Source organism: Silurus meridionalis, chromosome 2, assembly GCF_014805685.1.
Source record: "Silurus meridionalis isolate SWU-2019-XX chromosome 2, ASM1480568v1, whole genome shotgun sequence".
In the NCBI taxonomy this organism is placed as follows: domain Eukaryota; kingdom Metazoa; phylum Chordata; class Actinopteri; order Siluriformes; family Siluridae; genus Silurus; species Silurus meridionalis.
In genome coordinates, this window is record NC_060885.1 from 1388632 (window position 1) to 1406131 (window position 17500).

General features: G+C 42.8%; 1 protein-coding gene across 1 annotated transcript in view; it reads left to right on the forward strand.

Annotated features, from left to right (window-relative positions):
• sh3gl2a (SH3 domain containing GRB2 like 2a, endophilin A1) overlaps positions 1-17500 on the forward strand; it is a 35209-nt gene that overhangs the window by 9268 nt on the left and 8441 nt on the right. Inside the window, exons 2-6 of the mRNA XM_046837149.1 lie at positions 8076-8144; positions 8558-8630; positions 8835-8978; positions 9606-9739; positions 9988-10146. Coding sequence (XP_046693105.1) covers positions 8076-8144; positions 8558-8630; positions 8835-8978; positions 9606-9739; positions 9988-10146 — 579 coding nt within the window. The remainder of the gene's footprint in view (positions 1-8075; positions 8145-8557; positions 8631-8834; positions 8979-9605; positions 9740-9987; positions 10147-17500) is intronic.

Below are 17500 nucleotides of genomic sequence, written 5' to 3' on the forward strand. Positions count from 1 at the left end.
TCCTGACATCACTGGAATATGTGAAGAAAGAATTTCAGTGTGCTTTAAAGTATAAATCACTTTCACACTGCACACTCTCGGGTTTATAGTTACTGTTTTATTATTATTAGAAAATATATTAATGATTTCTATCAGAACACAGTATAGTGCATCACATCAACACTCCGCTTCCTGTTAACGACAACTGCAGTCTCACACACACACACACACACACACACACACACACACACACACACACACACACACTCTGCTCTCTGCAGCACTACAGTTAGTCAGAAAGAGACACCACATGAAGGTCAGTGACTAGAGACGTTCTCACACACACAGTATAAGGAACTATAACGCTAAATCGGCCTCATAAATTTGCCTCCTCTCTCACACACACACACACACACGCACACATCTTTATTTATTTATTTATTTCTAAAGCAGAGATGGAGAGAGATTTACACTGCAGTAGGGTCAATGCTGCAGTGTGCACGCACACACACACATTTTTCTTCACCATGCTGTGTGTGTGTGTGTGTGTGTGTGTGTGTGTGTGTGTGTGTGTGTGTGTGTGAGTGAGAGAGACTACGTTTGCTGCATTTGAAGAACCATCTGTTCTAAAATGCAGCTCTGAGTCACAGCTCATTCAAAACACACACACACACACACACACACACACACACACACACACACACACACACACACACACACACACACATATACACACACACACAAATACACTACACACACATACACTACATACACAACCTACACACACACCAGAAATACACTACACATACACAACCTACACACACACACCACAAATACACTACATACACAACCTATATACACACACACCACAAATACACTACACATACACACACACACACACATACACTACATACACAACCTATATACACACACAACCTATACACTACACATACATAACCTATATACACACACACAAATACACTATATACACAACCTATATATACACACACACAAATACACTACACATACACAACCTATATATACACACCACAAATACACTACACATACACAACCTATATACACACACAAATACACTATACATACACACACACAATACACTACACATATACACTACATACACAACCTATACACACATACACACCTATATACACATACACACCTATATACACATACACCTATACACACACAATACACTACATATACACAACCTATACACACACACACACACACACCACACATACACTATATACACACACCACAAATACACTACACATACACAACCTATACACACACATACACATATACACACACCACACATACACAAATACACTATATACACACACCATACACTACACATACACACACATACACACACACACCACAAATGCACTACACACACACAACCTACACACACACACACACCACATACACTACATACACACACACTACACATACAACCTATACACACACACCACACATACACAACCTACACACACACACACACACAAATACATTACACATACACAACCTATATACACACACACACAAATACATACATACACAACCTATACATACACATACACTATATATACACACACAAATACATACATACACACATACACACACATACACACATATACACACCACAAATACACACATACATACACAACCTACATACACACACACACACATAATACACTACACACATACACAAATACACACACACACACCACAAATACACTACACATACACACACATACACACACTACACATACACACACACAAATACATACATACACACACACATACACATACACCTATACACACACAATACACTACACATACACAACATATACACTACACATACACAACCTATACACTACACACATACACACATACACACACTACACATACACACACCACAAATACACTACATACACAACCCATACACACACACCACAAATACACTACACATACACAACCTATACACTACATACACAACCTACACACACACACACAAATACACTACACATACACAACCTATACACACACACCACAAATACACTACATACACACCTATACACACACATACACACCACAAATACACTACACATACACACCTACACACACACACACACTACACATACAACCTATACATACACACAACCTACATACACACACACACACCATAAATACACTACACATACACACTATACACACACACACACACACCACAAATACTACACATACACAACCTATACACACACACACACACATACATACACACATATACACACATACACACACCTATACACACAACCTATATACACATACACATACATAACCTATATACACATACACCACAAATACTACACATACACACATACACACATACACAACATATACACTACATATACAACCTATACACACACACACAAATACACTACACATACACAACCTACACACACACACACCACATACACTACACATACACACACACACCACAAATACACAACCTATACACACACCACAAATACACTACATATACACACACACACCACAAATACACTACACAACCTATACACACACACACACACAAATACACACATACACAACCTACACACACACCACAAATACACATACATAACCTATATACACATACACACCACAAATACACTACATATACACAACCTATACACACACCACAAATACACAACCTGTACAAATACACTACACACACAACCTATACACACAACCTGTACACACACACACACACCACAAATGCACAACCTGTACACACACACACACACCACAAATACACTACACATACACACACACACCACAAATGCACAACCTACACACACACACACACACCACAAATACACTACACATACACACCTATACACACACACACACACCACAAATACACTACACATACACACCTATACACACACCACAAATACACTACATACACAACCTGTACACACACACACACAAATACACTACACATACACAACCCATACACACACAACACAAATACACTACATACACAACCTACACACACACCACAAATACACACACATACACAACATATACACTACACATACACAACCTACACACACACACACCATAAATACACTACACTTACACAACCTATACACACACACACACAAATACACTACATACACACACACACACACCACAAATACACTACACATACACACACACACACACACACACACACCACAAATACACTACACATACACAACCTATACACACACACCACAAATACACAACCTGTACACACACACTACAAATACACAACCTATACACACAACCTGTACACACACACTACAAATACACTACACATACACAACCTATACACACACACACCACATATACACTACACATACACAACCTGCACACAAACCACAAATATTGTTTACATGTTTATTTGTATTGCACTTTTAATAATGAACATTGTCTCAGAGCAGCTTTACACAGATAATGTGGTAATAAAATGTGAAGATGTTCTTTATAAGTGTAAGTTTGTCCCTGATGAAGGGGTTGGTGGCGACTGTGGTGATGGAAAAACTCCCTGAGATGCAGAAGGAAGAAACCTTATTATATATTATAAGAAACCTTATTAAGGAACCAGACTCAAGAGGGAACCTCATCCTCATCTGGGTTGCACCTAATGTCCATTTATAGCAGATAAACGATGTTGAGGTACAGTGATGATGATCAGAAGTGAAAAGTATTCCTGAGTCAGTGTAGGAGACTGTTAACATTAACTACAGTCCAATCCATCCTCAAAGCTCCCGTTCTTACTCTGGAATTTCATGGAACCACCCAAGGTGTTGATGAGAAACCGTCCCAAGCTGCACAGAGTCGCCTCCAGTCAAAGAGAACATCATCCAGAGGCAGGCCTGGACGAAGAGGGAAGATCTACGGAGGGAAAAGGGGCAGGAACAGTGGTCACTGGAACCTCAGGAGCATGTTTAATGAGAGAGAGAGAGAGAGAGAGAGAGAGAGAGAAGGATATGGATTATTAAGTCTCCTGATTGTTGTATGAAAGTTAATGTCACTGTGCAGTTTGGACTCTGGTAAGATTTACTGTAGCAGCAGAACTAAACTGGAGAAGCAGAAGGAAACACAGACATGCGGATCTCTGGGATAAGAGACGACCCACCACACCACCATCAACAAACCTGAGTGAACGTGTGAGAGTGAGGAGACGATAGCATCCAAATATCCCAGTTCACCAAACACTCCATATCCATGATCCCTCCAGATCTGCTCCTTTACCTCACAAACACCTACTGACTAAAGACTCCACTAAATAAATGTGTTCAGCCTCGACTTGAACACTGAGACTGTGTCTGAGTCCCGAACACTGATTGGAACGTTATTCCATAACTGTGGGGTTTATAAGAGAAACATCTGCCCCCTGCTGGAGTCTTCATTATTTGAGGTACCAACAAATAGCCTGCACCTTTTGATCTAAGTAGGCGTGGAGGATCATACTGGTACAGAAGTTCACTCAGATACTGCGGTGTGAGAGCGTTAAGTGCTTCATACGTCAGTAGTAGTATTTTATAATCAGTGTGAGATGTAATTGAAGAGAACTCCATCCAGAGTACAATTTTGCAGAATTAAGCTTTCAAGCATCCACTTTCTTAATATATTTTACACACTCCTCAACATAGTTAAGCTGATCTTTCTCATGTGTGTATCATCAGCATAGCAATGGAAGTGAGTTTATGTATAATTTCACCCAGAGGCAGCAAATATAAAGAGAAAAGCAGTGGGCCTAAGACAGATCCTTGAGGAACACCAAACTTTACCTCAGAGAGTGTGGAGAACTCACCATTTACATCAACAAACTGATAGCGATCAGTCAGATAAGACCTGAGCCAGGAGAGAGCTGCTCCCTTTATTCCAACAACGTTCTCAAGTCCAGCAAGCAGGAGATTATGATCAGTGGTGTGAAAAGCTGCACTGAGGTCGAGCAAAACAAGTAAAGAGACAAAACCCTGATCAGAGGCCAGTAACAGGTAATTTACTACCTTAACTAGCACAGGTCCCCTGGTGGTCTAGTGGTTATGATGCGGCGCTCTCACCGCTGTGGCATGGGTTCGATCCCCGGTCAGGGAACCAACCCCAGCCTCTCTCAGTGCCGGTCCCAAGCCCAGATAAATGGGGAGGGTTGCGTTAGGAAGAGCATCCAGCGTAAAACATGTGCCAAATCGAACATGCGGAGGATCCGCTGTGGCGCCCTCTAATGGGAGAAGCCGAAAGAAAGTTTTTTACCACTTGTACTAGTACACAACGCTACACATACACTACCTATACGCACACACCACAAATACACAACCGATACAGAACGCTACACATACACAACCTATACACACACAAACCTCAAATACACAACCTATACACACACAACCTGTACACACACACACACCACAAATACACTACACATACACAACCTATACACACTACACTACACACTACTCATCCTATATACATACACTACACATACACAACACTACACATACACAACCCATCCTGAAGGAGGTTGTCATCAGGCTAAAAAACAAACACACTTATCAAACAGAGCAGATGCTGACAAATTTGTGGAGTTTGGTAGAGGAAGGCCCTGGAAGCCCTGCAGACCACAAGTGACCACTGAAGTGAGTGATGGCACAGGGACTCTCTAGAGAACATGGCTGTAAATACAGAGCGTTTACCCACCAGAGAAGCTCAAGAACAGAACATCCAGATGAGACTGGTAGAATAAAAACCTGATCAGTTCAGGACCAGGATTTTATGGTGAGATGAATCCAAGAAGAACTTGTTGCAGAACTGTAGAAGGAGAAGCAGATGGAAAAGGAAAGAAAGGGACCATGAGTGTGTACGGCTGCTAATGGAACTGGTTTCCTGGTGTTTGTTGATGTGTGGCTGATAAAAGGACCAGGGTGAAGTGTGCTGAGCTTTACACGGTTCTCCTCAGATTCAGTCAAATGCTGCAAAGCTTACAGGACGATGGGAGCTTCACAGAACAACCCAAAACCTGCTGTGAAAGCAACCTGAGAGCTTATTAAACCAAAGAAGTGCAGTGTCTGTAAATATCCGAGTCAGTCTTCTGACCTTAACCCAGTTCAGCTGTTTTTCACATCCTGAGGACAGACATGAAGGTACGAGGACCCACAAACATGTCCAGCAGTGACTGGAAAAGCCTGGCAGCAAAGCTCTGGCAGAACATCTCAGGGGAGGAAACTGCAATTCCCTGATGTCCATGAGTTTTGCATTTGCATCCAATTATAAAAAAAAAATCTTTAGACTTCTGAGTGCTGGTTTGTCTGAATACTTTTGAGCCTGCAGAGGAACCAGTGATATTTTAGTTAAAGTGCTTTGAGATAAAGCTGAACTTAATTTACTTCCACCATGTCTTCATCATCATTTCAGATAACGTGCTGGACAACATGCAACGTGACGAGGCCTGGGCCTGTCTGAATACTTATGAACCTCACACGTGACTGGGTTTAATTCTAAAGTTCAGAAAAGTCCAAGGTTCATCAAATCATCATAAAACACAAGTTTGAACGACGGACACTGACATATATAGATATATATAGATATAGATGTGTGTGTGTGTGTGTGTGTGTGTGTGTTGTAAAGAACTCTGTGATTATTGAATCCGTTTTTCTCAATCACAGCTTCTATATTTGGAGCACTAACACACTGCACAGGATAATCCCTGAGAGGGTGTGTGTGTGTGTGTGTGTGTGTGTGTGTGTGTGTGTGTGTGTGTGTGTGTGTCCATATAACACTCTATTTCACACACACACACACACACACACACACACACACACACACACACACACACACACACACAGTAAACCAGGTGACCTTGCCCCAGTGCATTGTGGGTGTAAAGCTCAGGAATTTAATTACAACTGCATTGTTGTCTCTCTCTCTTTCTGTCTGTCTCTGTCTTTGTCTGTCTCTCTCCGTCTCTCTCTCTCTCTCTCTCTCTGTCACACACAGTGCAGTGTCTCTTTGTTTGCCTCTGAGTGTTTTTGATGAACAGACCAGGAGACGTGTGTGTGTGAGATGTTCATCAGCTGTTCAGCAGAAATACATTGCTGATGTTAACAAGCTCAAGTGAGCGGAGTAGAGATCTGACACCATACTACTGCTGAGAAAGAGGATGATGGGGAGGGTGAGGAAGAGGAAAAGAAGGAGGACAAGTAGTAAGAGAAGGAGGAGGATGAAGATGAGTAAGAGAAGGAAGACAAAGAGGAAATGGAGGAGGAAGAGAGAGAAATAGTAGGAGGAAGAGAAGGGGGAAGGATGATGGAGAAGATGAGGATTTTTATGATGGTGATAATGATGAAGAGGATGATGATCAAGAGGAAGATTAGGATAATAATGATGATTATGGATGATGAAGAGGAAGATGAAGAAAAAGATGATGATGAGGATGATTAAGAGGAAGGTGAGGATGATGAAGGTGATGCTGAAGAGGAGTTCAGGTCTGTGATTGGTCAAGAGGTGTTAATGGAGCTGTTACTCCTCGTACAGTAGAATGAGACTGATATAATGCACACTACGTGTAAACACACTGTGTGTGTGTATGTATGTATGTATGTGTGTATGTACGCGTTTGTCTCACTTTGTACACGCATTACCATCTGGCTCAACCACCCTAGCATAATACACACACACACACACACGTGGTGTTATGTAAGAGGCTCCTGTAGTGATGCAGTGTGTGTGTGTGTGTGTGTGTGTGTGTGTGTGTGTGTGTGTGTGTGTGTGTGTTGCTGAAGACAAAAAAACCCTTGCTGTTCTCTACACTGCACTTAGTCACTGATCACCCCAGGTTTTGTGTGTAGATATAGAGGTCATTATACACACACACACACACACACACACACACACACACACACACATTATAGTTCTGGAGGAGCAGAGCAGGTAATTACTGTCATTGAGTCAGTGTGTGTGTGTGTGTGTGTGTGTGTGTGTGTGTGTGTGTGTGTGTGTGTGTGTTTTCTCCCTTACAGAGAGTGAGTGAGAAAGTGGGTGGAGCTGAAGGAACCAAACTCGACAATGACTTCACAGACATGGAGAAGGTCAGATCACTGTTTATTAATCAATCAGTCAATCAATACATCTGACTGTCTGATTGTCTTTACAGTGGACATTGTCCTAAAGCATTCTCTCTGTCTGTCTCTCTGTCTGTCTGTCATATGTCTGTCTCTATGCCTTTTTATTTCTATCTCTCTGTCTGTCTATTTTTATGTCTGTCTCTCTGTCTGTCTGTCTGTGTCTGTCTGTCTGTGTCTGTATTTGAGTTGTTTGTGTAATAAATAAACACAGTGATGAGTGTGTAATAAATGTAGTGTGTAACACACCGCAGTGTCACTTCCTGTCTGAGAACACACACGTTTGTGTATAAAAGTGATAATGAACTCTTTAGAACTCATTTATTTCTCACATACACATTACAGCATATGTAATATGAGTTGTGTGTGTTTGTGTGTAGAAGGTGGACGTTACGAGTCGAGCCGTGCTGGACATCATGACCAAAACTACAGAATACCTGCAGCCTAATCCAGGTACACACACACACACGCACACGCACACACACACGCGCACACACACACGCGCACACACCCACACACACACACACACAGTAATTCACTAAATATCATGTGTCTGATTTGTCTTCTGATTGGCTGAAAGCTGTATGTATAATAACACAGAGATGTGTGTGTGTGTGTGTGTGTGTGTGTGTGTGTGTGTGTGTGTGTGTGTGTTAGCGACCCGTGCTAAGCTGAGCATGATGAGCTCCATGTCGAAGATCCGTGGCGGTGAGAAGGGGCCGGGTTACACACAGACGGAGGCGGTGCTGGGCGACGCCATGCAGAAGTTCGGCCGCGAGCTCGGGGACGAGTCCAACTTTGGTAACTGCACCACGATGCTGTTTCTATAGCAACGAAGATCTCACTCCTGAAAGTGTTTATAGCACTTTATATTCCACACCTCACTCCTGGCCTGGTCCATATCCCTGCCTTCTCTCCTCAGCACACTCCTTATATGGTCACAGCTTCCTGTCCTCATTAACTCACTCTGCATGCTGATTGGTTCTGACCCAAAGGAACTCTGATTAGAAATTCCTACACGTGTACCATGTGTGAGGGATGAAGGTGCAGTGTCTGACCTGCACACGAGGAACCGATGGAGCAAATAAATCAAATATACAGTAAAAACCTGCGCTGGATGACGTGCTGTTCTGCAGAATAATTAGTGCAAAAACTGTTTAATTGCAATCCCTCTGAGAAAGTGATGAGAAGAAGCTCTCACTGTTTCACAGCATGTATTTTCTATACTCTACTTGAAGTACACTTCTACTGAAGAAGCATCCAGATGTTTGAGTTTTTATTAATCTGAATGTAAAGCTCAAAAAATCCACTGAAGCAGCTACAGAAATCCTTACATGACTCATGGACTCGACCAGAATACACACTGTGTGTGTGTGTGTGTGTGTGTGTGTGTGTGTGTGTGTGTGTGTGTGTGTGTGTGTGTTTCAGGTCTGGCTTTGATCGATGCTGGAGAAGCTATGAAGGAGCTGGGGGAGGTGAAGGATGCGCTGGATATGGAGGTGAAACAGAACTTCATCGATCCGATGCAGGTGCTGCACGATAAAGACCTGAAGGAGATCCAGGTAAATAAGTCATATTAGGTTATAGACACACACACACACACACACACACACACACACACACACACACACACACACACACAGCGTGTATTCTGGTCGAGTCCATGACTCATGGTTTATTCTATTTTGTATTTAACTGTGTTTTGTTTGACTCTGCCCCCTGGTGGTCATTCGGGTGTATTTGAAGTACTGTGTGTGTGTGTGTGTGTGTGTGTGTGTGTGTGTGTGTGTGTGTGTGTGTGTGTTTTAAGCACCACTTAAAGAAGATGGAAGGACGGCGCTTGGACTTTGACTATAAGAAGAAGCGTCAGGGGAAGGTGACTGAGGATGAGATCAAACAAGCGCTGGAGAAATTTGACGACTCGAAGGACATTGCTGAGCAGAGCATGTTCAACCTGCTGGAGAGTGATGTAAGGACAGTGTGTGTGTGTGAATGTGCTTGTCACTGGAAAATTACATTTCAATTTGTACAATTTGTAATTGTAACGGTTTTACATAGTGTTTTATTATTATTGATGTTAATATTATTATTATTATTATTATTATTAATATTATTAATAATGTAAACCAGCCATTATGGAGGCACAAGCCAGTGCACTCTTAGTGCCGGTCCCAAGCCCGGGTAAATGGGGAGGGTTGCGTTATGAAGGACATCCAGCGTAAAACACGTGCCAAATCAAATATACAGATCACAAAGGAGAATTTCATACCGGATCGGTCGAGGCCCGGGTTAACAACGACCGCCACAGGTATCGTTAGCCGACAGGGTACCGGTGGAAATTGGGCTACTGTTAAGTAAAGGAGGAGAAGGAGAGGAGGAAGACGTCTACAGAGACGGCAGGAAAAGGAGAAGTGGAGGAGAGTGGAGGAGAAGTGGAGGAGAGTGGAGGAGAAGTGGAGGAGAGTGGAGGTTCGGGTTGGTACTTTAAATGTTGGTACTATGACGGGTAAAGGGAGAGAGAGAGCTGATATGATGGAGAGGAGAAAGGTAGATATGCTGTGTGTTCAGGAGACCAAGTGGAAAGGGAGTAAGAACAGGAACATTGGAGGTGTTTAAACTGTTTTATCATGGTGTGGATGGAAAGAGAAATGGTGTAGGGGTGATTCTGAAGGAAGAGTACAGTAAGAGTGTAGTGGAGGTGAAGAGAGTTTCTGATAGGGTGATGAACATGAAGCTGGAAGTTGAAGGAGTGATGATAAATGTCATCAGTGCCTATGCTCCACAAGTTGGCTGTGAGGTGGAGGAGAAGGAAACATTCTGAAGTGAGTTAGATGAAGTGGTAGAAGGTGAACCTAGGAATGAAAGATTGGTGATTGGGGCAGACTTTAATGGACATGTAGGTGAAGGGAACAGAGGTGATGAGGAGGTGATGGTAGGTATGGTGTTAAGGAGAGGAATGTGGAAGGACAGATGGTGGTAGATTTTGCTAAAAGGATGGAAATGGCAGTGGTGAACACTTATTTTAGAAGAAGGAGGATCATAGGGTGACGTATAAGAGTGGAGGAAGGTGCACACAGGTGGACTATGTTCTATGTAGGAGATGCAACCTGAAGGAGATTGGAGACTGTAAGGTGTTGGCAGGGGACAGTGTAGCTAGACAGCATCGGATGGTGGTCTGTAGGATGGTTTTGGAGGTGAAGAAGAAGAGGAGGAACGTAAGGACTGAAAGGAGAATAAGATGGTGGAAACTGAAGGAGGAAGAGTGTAGTGTGAGGTTCAGGAAAGAGGTCAGACAGGTGCTCAGTGGTGTTAAGGAGGTGTTGGATGATTGGGCAACTACTGCAGGAGTGACGAGGAAGACGGTTTGTAAAGTTCTTGGTGTGACATCTGGAAATAGAAAAGAAGACAAAGAGACGTGGTGGAGGAATGAGGAAGTGCAGAAGAGCAGAAGGAGAAAGAGATTGGAGAAACAGAATTGGGATCGACAGAGAGATGAAAAAAGTAGGCAGGAGTACAAGGAGATGCAGCAGCAGGTAAAGAGGGATGTGGTGAAAGACAAGGAAAAGGCATATGAGGAGCTGTAGGAGAGGTTGGACACTAAGGAGGGAGAAAAGGATTTGTACCGATTGGCCAAACAGAGGAACCGAGCTGGGAAGGATGTACTGCAAGTTAGAGCAATAAAGGATGGAGAGGAAATGTGTTGACTAGTGAGGAGAGTGTGTTGAGAAGGTGGAGGGAGTATTTTGACCAGCTGATGAATGAGGAAAATCAGAGAGAGAGAAGGTTGGATGATGTGGAGTTGGTGAAGCAGGATGTAGATAGGATTAGTAAGGAGGAAGTAAGAGCAGCGATTAAGAGGATGAAGAGTGAAAAGTCGATTGGACCAGATGACATACCGGTAGAAGCATGGAGATGTTTGGGAGAGATGGCAGTGGAGTTTTTGACCAGATTATTTAACAGGATTTTGGAAGGTGAGAAGATGCCTGAGGAATGGAGAAGAAGTGTGCTGGTACCGATCTTTAAGCATAAAGGAGATGTGCAGACCTGCAGTAACTACAGAGGAATTAAGTTGATCAGTCACACCATGAAGTTATGGGAAAGAGTAGTGGAAGCCAGGCTGAGAGAAGAGGTGACCATCTGTGAGCAACAGTATGGTTTCATGCTGAGGAAGAGCACCACAGATGCCTTATTTGCTTTGAGAATGTTGATGGAGAAGTATAGAGAAGGACAGAAGGAATTGCATTGTGTATTTGTGGATTTAGAAAGCGTCGACAGGGTGCCAAGAGAGGAGTTGTGGTATTGTATGAGGAAGTCTGGTGTGTCAGAGAAGTATGTGAGGGTGGTGCAGGACATGTATGAGGACAGTGTGACAGCAGTGAAGTGTGCAGTAGGAACGACAGACTGGTTTAAGGTGAAGGTTGGACTGTATCAAGGATCGGCCCTGAGCCCTTTCCTGTTTGCAGTGGTGATGGACAGGTTGAAGGACGAGGTCAGACAGGAGTCTCCTGGACTATGATGTTTGTGGATGATATTGTGATTTGTGGTGAGAGTAGTGAGCAGGTTGAGAAGAGCCTGGAGAGGTGGAGGTACACTCTGGAGAGAAGGGGAATGAAAGTCAGTAGGAGTAAGACAGAGTACATGTGTGTGAATGAGAGGGAGGGCAGTGGAGTGGTGCGGTTGCAGGAGAAGAGGTGGAGAAGGTGGAGGAGTTCAGGTACCTGGGGTCAACAGTGCAAAGTAATGGAGAGTGTGTTAGAAGTGAAGAAAAGAGTGCAGGCAGGGTGGAGTGGGTGGAGAAGAGTGACAGGAGTGATTTGTGATAGTAGGGTATCTGCAAAATGAAAGGGAAAGTTTATAGGACTGTGGTGAGACCTGCGATGTTGTATGGATTAGAGACAGTGGCATTGAGTAAAAGACAGGAGGTGGAGCTGGAGGTAGCAGAGCTGAAGATGTTGAGATGTTCGTTGGGAGTGACGAGGATGGACAGATTAGAAATGAGTTTATTAGAGGACAGTGCATGTAGGACGTTTTGGAGACAAGATGAGGAGGTGAGATTGAGATGGTTTGGACATGTGCAGAGGAGGGACATGAATTATATTGGTAGAAGAATGCTGAGGATGGAGCCACCAGGAAGGAGGAAAAGAGGAAGGCCAAGGAGGAGGTTTATGAATGTGGTGAGGGAAGACATGCAGGTAGTTGGTGTGAAAGAGGCAGATGTAGAGGACAGGGAGGTATAGAGACGGATGATCCGCTGTGGAGACCCCTAATGGGAGAAGCCGAAAGAAGAAGAAGAAGATTATTAATAATGTTATTTTTAGTGTATTAATACGAGATTATTGGTGTAATATATTTGGGAGATAGAAATATATTCTGTATATAAAATGAATCTCCATCACGTCTCTATTTTGTAACACAGCGCCCTCTAGTGGCTCTTCCTGATCCAGCAGCATCTCTGTGTAATAGCTGATTATTTTTCATAAATTCTGCTTACGCTCAAAATCTTTCCTGATTACTGAACCATAAACCTTCAAATACATTTTATCTGACAGCATTTAAAAGTAATCAATATAAATGAATGACCTTCTCATTTTAATAAAAGAAAAAACTCGTTAGAGTTTAAACTTTAATAATAAACTTTAATGAGATTTGATAATTAACTAATCTTATTTGCTATGTTGGTTCTGTAACCTGACAGAATTCGTTATCCATATTCACACATTTACATGTGCATCACAAAATCAGAAAAAGAAATCCACAAAATCACATTGTCTGATTTTTAAAGAATTTATTTGCAAATGATGGTGGAAAATAAGTATTTGGTCACCTACAAATGTTCATCTCAATACTTATATATAAATATATAGTTATAGTTATATTCTAGAGAAGTGATGTTTTGGAGCTGTCGCTGGGCAACACGGATTTTCAACTCCCTCCAAAGATGTTCTATGGGGTTGAGATCTGGAGAATCGCTAGGCCACTCCAGGACCTTAAAACGCTTTTTATGAAGCCACTCCTTGGTTGACTGGACGGTGTGTTTGGGATCATTGTCATGCTGAAAGACCACGTTTCATCTTCAATGCCCTTGCTGATAGAAGGAGGTTTTCACTCAAAATCTCACGATACATGGCCCCATTCATTTTTTCCTTTACACGGATCAGTCGTCCTGGTCCCTTTGCAGAAAAACAGCCCCAAAGCATGATGTTTCCACCCTCATGCTTCACAGTAGGTATAGTGTTCTTTGGATGCAACACAGCATTCTTTCTCCTCCAAAAGTTGAGTTTTTAACAAAAAGTTCTATTTTGGTTTCATCTGATCATATGACATTCTCCCAGTCCTCTTCTGGATCATTCAGAAGCTCTCTAGCAAACTTCAGACAGGCCCAGACATGTCCTGGCTTAAGCGGGGGGACACGTCTGGCACTGCAGGATTTAAGTCCCTGGTGGTGTAGTGTGTTACTGATGGTAGCCTTTGTTACTTTGGTCCCAGCTCTCTGCAGGTCATTCACCAGGTCCCACCGTGTGGGTCTGGGATTTTTGCTCACCGTTCTTGTGATCATTTTGACCCCACGGGGTGAGATCTTGTGTGGAGCCCCAGATCGAGGGAGATTATCAGTGGTCTTGTATGTCTTCCATTTTCTGATAATTGCTCCCACAGTTGATTTCTTCACACCAAGCTGCTTACCTACTGCAGATTCAGTCTTCCAGCCTGGTGCAGGTCTACAGTTATGTTTCTGGTGTCCTTTGACAGCTCTTTGGTCTTGGCCATAGTGGAATTTGAAGTCTGACTGGTTGAGGTTGTGGACAGGTGTCTTTTATACTGATAACCAGTTCAAACAGGTGCCATTAATACAGGAAACAAGTGGAGGACAGAGGAGCCTCTTAAAGAAGTTACAGGTCTGTGAGAGACAGAAATCTAGATTTTTTTGTAGGTTCTTGCTAATTTTCCACCATAATTTGCAAATAAATTCCTTAAAAATCAGACAATGTGATTTTCAGGATTTATTTTTCTCTTTTTGTCTCTCAGAGTTGAAGTGTACCAATGATGAAAATTACAGGTCTCACAGATCTCATCTTTTTAAGTGGGAGAACTTTTACAATTGGTGGCTGAATAATGAATGAAAAATGTTGTGTTCTCAAAAGCTCTAATCAACATGGACAAATGTTGATGCTTTATGCAAATGTATGTTTATTATTAGTGAAACCAAACACAACATAGAGCATAAAGACGAAATATTCCTGTAAATGTTTTAAAGTAATTCTGCTGTTTTAAATTTTTTTTAATTACGTAAATCATCAGGACACCAAACAGAACTTTTGCTATGTTTCCACACGGACAGTTTTAATTGCCAAATGTGTGCATCATGGCGGATTTTGGTGCATCAATAAAACAGATGTTTCTTCTTCTTCTTTCGGCTTCTTCCATTAGGGGGTGCCACAGCGGAACATCCGTCTCCATACCCCCCTGTCCTCTACATCTGCCTCTTTCACACCAACTACCTGCATGTCTTCCCTCACCACATCCATAAACCTCCTCTTTGGTCTTCCTCTTTTCCTCCTTCCTGGTGGCTCCATCCTCAGCATTCTCCTACTGATATACCTGATGTCCCTCCTATCCTGTCTGACCTCGTCCTTCAACCTGTCCATCACCAGTGCAAAAAGGAAAGGGCTCAGAGCCGATCCTTGATGCAGTCCAACCTCCACCTTGAACCAGTCTGTCGTTCCTACTGCACACTTCACTGCTGTCACACTGTCCTCATACATGTCCTGCACCACCCTCACATACTTCTCTGACACACCAGACTTCCTCATACAATACCACAAATCCTCTCTCCACCCTGTCGTACGCTTTCTCTAAATCCACAAACACACAATGCAGCTCCTTCTGACCTTCTCTATACTTCTCCATCAACATTCTCAAAGCAAATAATGCGTCTGTGGTGCTCTTCCTCGGCATGAAACCATACTGCTGCTCACAGATGGTCACCTCTTCTCTCAGCCTGGCTTCCACTACTCTTTCCCATAACTTCATGGTGTGACTGATCAACTTAATTCCCCTGTAGTTACTGCAGGTCTGCACATCTCCCTTATTTTTAAAGATCGGTACCAGCACACTTCTTCTCCATTCCTCAGGCATCTTCTCACCTTACAAAATCCTGTTAAACAATCTGGTTAAAAACTCCACTGCCATCTCTCCTAAACATCTCTACGCCACCTGATGTCATCTGGTCCAACCGACTTTCCACTCTTCATCCTCTTAATTGCTGCTCTCACGTCCTATCCACATCCTGCTTCACATCTCCACACCATCCAACCTTCTCTCTCTCTCTCATTTTCCTCATTCATCAGCTGCTCAAAATACTCCCTCCATCTTCTCAACACACTCTCCTCACTAGTCAACACATTTCCATCTCCATCCTTTATTGCTCTAACTTGCAGCACATCCTTCCCAGCTCGGTTCCTCTGCCTGGCCAATCGCTACAAATCTTTTTCTTCTTCCTTAGTGTCCAACTTCTCCTACAGCTCCTCATATGCCTTTTCCATGGCTTTCACCACATCCCTCTTCACCTGCTGCTGCATCTCCTTGTTCTCCTGCCTACTTTTTTCATCACTCTGTCGATCCTAATTCTGTTTCTCCAACCTCTTTCTCCTTCTGCTCTCCTGCACTTCCTCATTCCACCACGATGTCTTTCTATTTTCAGATGTTACACCAAGTACCTTTCTAACTGTCTCCCTCATCACTTCTGCAGTAGTTTCACAATCATCCAGCACCTTACAGTCTCCAATCTCCTTCAGGTTGCATCTCCTACATCAGTGGTCCCCAACATGTCTCACCTCCATCCACTACCTTCTTAAAGGAGCTCCAGTCACATGACTTACCTCCATCCACTACCTTCTTAAAGGACCTCTGGTCACATAACTTACCTCCATCCACTACCTTCTTAAAGGAGCTCCGGCTGCTAACACATAATACATTACAGCTAAACTCAAACCCCCAAGAGAGCAAAATGAACAAACAACAACACAGTGGATTCACGTTTATTACTATATTTAGAAAATACCATTTTTTTATGCTCGTATCATTTTATTTAGTTTTATTTATCCACCACACGTTAAAGACCGGTCCATGAAAATATTGTCTGACATTAAAGACCGGCCCGTGGCACAGAAAAGGTTGGGGACCACTGATCTACATAGAACATAGTCCACCTGTGTGCACCTTCCTCCACTCTTATACGTCACCCTATGATCCTCCTTCTTCTTAAAATAAGTGTTCACCACTGCCATTTCCATCCTTTTAGCAAAATCTACCACCATCTGCCCTTC